Below are 4,436 nucleotides of genomic sequence, written 5' to 3' on the forward strand. Positions count from 1 at the left end.
TTACGTTGACTGAGTTAAATAATTAAATAATAGCCATTGTCATCTGTGTAAACTTTGCTGGAGAATGTTATGTTATGATTTTTATAATATTGTTTCATTTCTATAGTAGGCTCTTGTATCAGATAATCTAAATGTTGGAGAATGACTGAAACATTTTAAGATTTACGGAATCTCGGTTAGCTGTCAGAGCGGGGGCTGAACACCAAGCACTATAGCTAGCATTAGCTGGTATTTCGCCAGTGGACAAAAATACACTATAGTAATATTCTAATCACAAAAATACACAGTAATATGTCCATCTTACTTGCGAAAAGTCTGTCGAGCCCTCACGTCAGTAGTCCGTCGATCTGATCAACAATATTCTGCAGTGCTGAAGGCATCTTCTGCTGTTTTGGTTGAGCAAAGCAAAGTGTATTTGCGCCGGAGCAGCCAATCGTGGGGGGGAGGGGGTACTCTTTTATTATGTCTATGCTTCGAAGGATCAGTTTCTCAGGGCCCTTGAAAGGATGCAGAGCCTGAATTCGGACACAGCTATTTTTTGTTAGACTCCCCCTAGTGGTCTGGAGCACTTCCGTTTTCAACACTTTTTGTTTGCTGCATTTAATTTGTGCGCGTGTCTTTTCTTTTGTTTGCATGTTTTCTCTTTTGCTGCGCATTTACACCTGTCGGCCACCGTAGATCGGACATTGATCGCAGCATGGAAATGTTTTATACATGCAATGAGCTTTTTCACTGTTGCAGCTGGAAGTGGATCAGAACCAGCCATCGGTGCGTTTCCCTCCAGGCCGCTGAACGGAGCTTCCTCTGCAGTAGCAGTGTTTCTCCAGCAGGGGGTTTGGACTTTAGGATGCAGACCAGAACCACAGGATGTGCCAAAGATCCATGAGCAGCTGGACCACATTGGCTGTGTCAAAATATCTGTTTTACACATTCTGTTAATCATTTAAGGTTTTCTTTCTCAGCTGGAGTTCAGAGGTCAGTAAAAGTGTCCAAATGGTTTCTTGCTGTTTATGTAAAATCCTGTTTGAATATTTTCTTTTTATCTTCAGGGACACTTCCCTGATCTCTCTGCGTAATAAATACGTTGTTTCTGTTAGGCGGCCTGGACACTCGGGTCGTTGAATCCTGAAGGATGGAGGCCGTAGAAAGATCTGCAGGTTGACTTTGGGTTGATCACTGAACCTTCAGCCTGTTTTCTCGGACTGCAGACTCCTTCTTCACGGCTTGGCTTCATGTGAACTAATCCGAGCTCTGCCATCTTCTCTGCAGATGTTCAGCTGATGCTGCTGGTGGAGGAAGATCCTCCTGAAGACCAGAGTTCTGATGCGGACCAGCCGGATCCGGAAGCCATCTGCATTAAGCAGGAACAGGAAGAGCTGTGGAGCAGCCTGGAGGAGGAGGAGGAGGAGCTCCCTCCCTCTGAAGACACGTTCCCTTTAAATATAGTCATTGTGAAGGGTGAGAACGACGAAGACGACGATGAAGAGAAACCTTTGTTCCCACATCGTCATCAAGCAGAAGATGATCTTCCAAGCAGCTCAGCTGACCAGACGAAGGCAGAAAGTGATGAAGAGGACGGTGAAGTAGCAGGGTCCAGCAGAAGGTTTGACCACAGCATTCACAGAGACGCTCTGAACTCTTCTGAGACCGAGGAAAGTGAGGAGTACGACGGATCGAAGCGCAGCGAAGCTGACCTGAAGCCCTTATCGGGTTCCGAGTCCGGAGCCGAAGACGACTGGACTCCTCCGGGAAACAAGACCTTGAGCTGCTCCGAGTGCAGCAACCAGTTCGCCAGCAAGCGCTCCCTCCAGAGACACATGACGGGTCATTCCATCATTCGTTCTCTGAACTGCAACGAGAAGCGGAAGCAGAAAGACATCAGTTCACCAAGTAAAGATCAAACTGCGCTGAAATATTTTAGTTGTGACTGTGGGAAAAGTTTCACCAGGAGAACCGATCTGAAGATCCACATGAGGATCCACACTGGAGAGAAACCCTTCTGCTGCGACGTCTGTGGTCAGAGGTTCAACCAGCAGGCCCATCTGAACCAGCACACCAGAATCCACACTGGAGACAAACCATTCTGTTGTGACGTCTGTGGGAAAAGATTCAGCCAGAAGGCGCATCTGAATCGGCACACAGTGAGCCACTCAGGGGAAAAACCCTTTGAGTGTGACGTGTGTGGGCAGAGATACAGCCAGCAGGCCAACCTGAACAAGCACAGGAGGAGCCACACTGGGGAGAAACCCTTCGGATGTGATCTGTGCGGACAGCGGTTCAGCCACAAGGAGTCGCACAAAATCCACATGAGGCTGCATTCAGGAGAGAAACCGTTTGGCTGTGATGTTTGTGGACAAAGGTTCAGCCACAAGGAGTCCCTGAAGATCCATATGAGGACACATACAGGGATGAAGCCGTTCGCCTGCGAAGTGTGCGGACAAAGGTTTGGCTACAAGTCCAACTTAAAAATACACATGAGGCTCCACACGGGAGAGAAACCGTTTTCCTGTGATTTTTGTGGACAAAGATTCATCCAGAAAGGAAATCTGGACAAACACACAAGAGTCCATGTTGAAGGGAGGGGCGTCTTACTCTGAGCAGAAAGGCTGATTATGACCGCAGGGCGGCTTTGATAGTTGGTTTTAGACGATGTATTGTTCTTGAATCGATATTTATTTCTGTTAATAAAATGTCCTAAAATTAGTACTTTGATTTATGTTTTAGTTGACAGCTAATATAAGTTTGAGACATTACTGACAATAAACCAATAGTTTTATGAGAGGCGTGAGCGGAGTGATGAGTGTAACTCAGAATAAATAAAAACATTCTGAATTAAATAAGAGTCCTAAAAACTGAAACATCTGAAGAACATTCAGCCGAAAGAACATGTTTCTAGTCCATTTGCATCTGAACTGGTCTGAGTGGAAAAGCCTGCAGCGTGTTGGATAATGGCTGGATGGTGGCGCTAATCAGCCTTTGCTTTGTTCATGTCATCAATTGGCAACTGTAGCAGACAATGTTCTGTTTGCGTGTTTTTTGGCACTGATGTTCCCGATACACATGAACGCAACGTCTGCTACTTTGGCTAGCAGAGTTGATGTCAACTGGTTGCCATGGCAACAGGTGTGTGAGGTGAAGCCAATGCATTTAGAAAAATAAATTAAGTGGTTTTGAGTTCTTCACCTTTTTCAGCACTTTCTTCATTCATCTTTAGCAACTTAAAGAACTGACAGAAACCAGATTATCAAGACGTTGCCGGTTTCCTCAGCTTTAATCTGACTTTCTGTAGCAGGATTCAGATTCCTGCTCACCCTGTGTTGGTGATAACTGCGCCGTAATGGCGCCTGCAGTAGCTGTGGCTAGTGTTAGCAGCTAACACGCTGTCCTGTGCAGTATTGCACATCGTTGTGGTCACCATGGTTACACCTGGCTGCTCCAACCCGCACAAGAACTGTAAATGTGTTGATGCTTCTTTCATGCAAACATCACAACCAAAAAGAAACCAGAAATCACATTTTCCAAGAAAAATACTTTTTATTTCATTATAAATCCACATATTTGTGTCTATGAAAGCATAAAATTCCCATTTCACATGTTGCAGTGGTTTTTTTCTCTGTGTTGTGGTCGTTTGTTTCGTTATGGTTAAAGTAAATTCTGGGTATCAAACCGCTGAAGACTGTTAGGTGGATGTCACATACAAACACAGACACCGTCAGACAGCAACAGGGGAGGGAGGGGACAACGCAACATCTGCAGCCATCTTTTAAATCCACTTCACACATTCGCCGTCGGTTCAGGCAGCTGCAGTTCCCCGAGGCGCTCCTCAGAGTTTTTATGTCCCAGACGGAGCAGCGCCCAGAGTGTCCGTTTGTCCCCAAAACAGAGAGAGGGAGGAGGGATGAAGAAACGTCTGGAGGTCAGAGGTCGTCCTTCCATTGCTTGTTTCTCAGGCCAAGGCGTCCAGCAGGAGGCGCTGCTCCCACAGTAATCCTTTGGCATGTGACCGTATAGTGAGGAGAGGAGCAGCGGCACCAGAACTTCCTGGTTGGATCGACCCGGAGTTCTGCCAGAACCTCACTGGGTCCAGAACATCAGCAGGCTGAGACCCGGACCGGATCTGGACCGGAGGCGATTCATCACAGCCAGAACACCTGGAGGAGGGGGGGAATGGTTAGTCTCCATAGCAACAGGATAGAAAAAGTATTCACACCCCTAAATGTTCAGAACCTCACAGGCTGCCTTTCTGCAGACTGGACTTTGACTAGGCCATTCAAACCCATGGATCTAAACCATCCCATAATGTCTGGCTGCATGTTCAGGCTGGTGATCCTGCCAGACAGTGACCTCTGACCCCAGTCACCTGTACAGGTGTGTGTGTCCAGGTGTGTGTGTTCAGGTGTGTGTGTCCAGTTGTGTGTCTGTGTGTGTGTGTGTGT

General features: G+C 46.8%; 2 protein-coding genes across 2 annotated transcripts in view; one reads left to right on the top strand and one right to left on the bottom strand.

Moving 5' to 3' along the window:
• Positions 1-2,833, top strand: part of LOC103129401 (zinc finger protein OZF-like) — a 5,239-nt gene extending 2,406 nt beyond the window's left edge. The window contains exon 2 of the mRNA XM_007540483.2: positions 1,270-2,833. Within this exon, the coding sequence (XP_007540545.1) occupies positions 1,270-2,597 (1,328 nt within the window). The 3' untranslated portion in view covers positions 2,598-2,833. The remainder of the gene's footprint in view (positions 1-1,269) is intronic.
• A 681-nt stretch (positions 2,834-3,514) lies between these two features.
• LOC103129405 (leucine-rich repeat and fibronectin type III domain-containing protein 1-like protein) overlaps positions 3,515-4,436 on the bottom strand; it is a 114,189-nt gene continuing 113,267 nt past the window's right edge. The window contains exon 13 of the mRNA XM_016665036.1: positions 3,515-4,151. The gene's annotated coding sequence lies outside the window, so the exon portion shown is untranslated. The remainder of the gene's footprint in view (positions 4,152-4,436) is intronic.

The sequence above is a fragment of the Poecilia formosa genome, unplaced genomic scaffold (assembly GCF_000485575.1).
Source record: "Poecilia formosa unplaced genomic scaffold, Poecilia_formosa-5.1.2 Scaffold543, whole genome shotgun sequence".
Classification (NCBI taxonomy): domain Eukaryota; kingdom Metazoa; phylum Chordata; class Actinopteri; order Cyprinodontiformes; family Poeciliidae; genus Poecilia; species Poecilia formosa.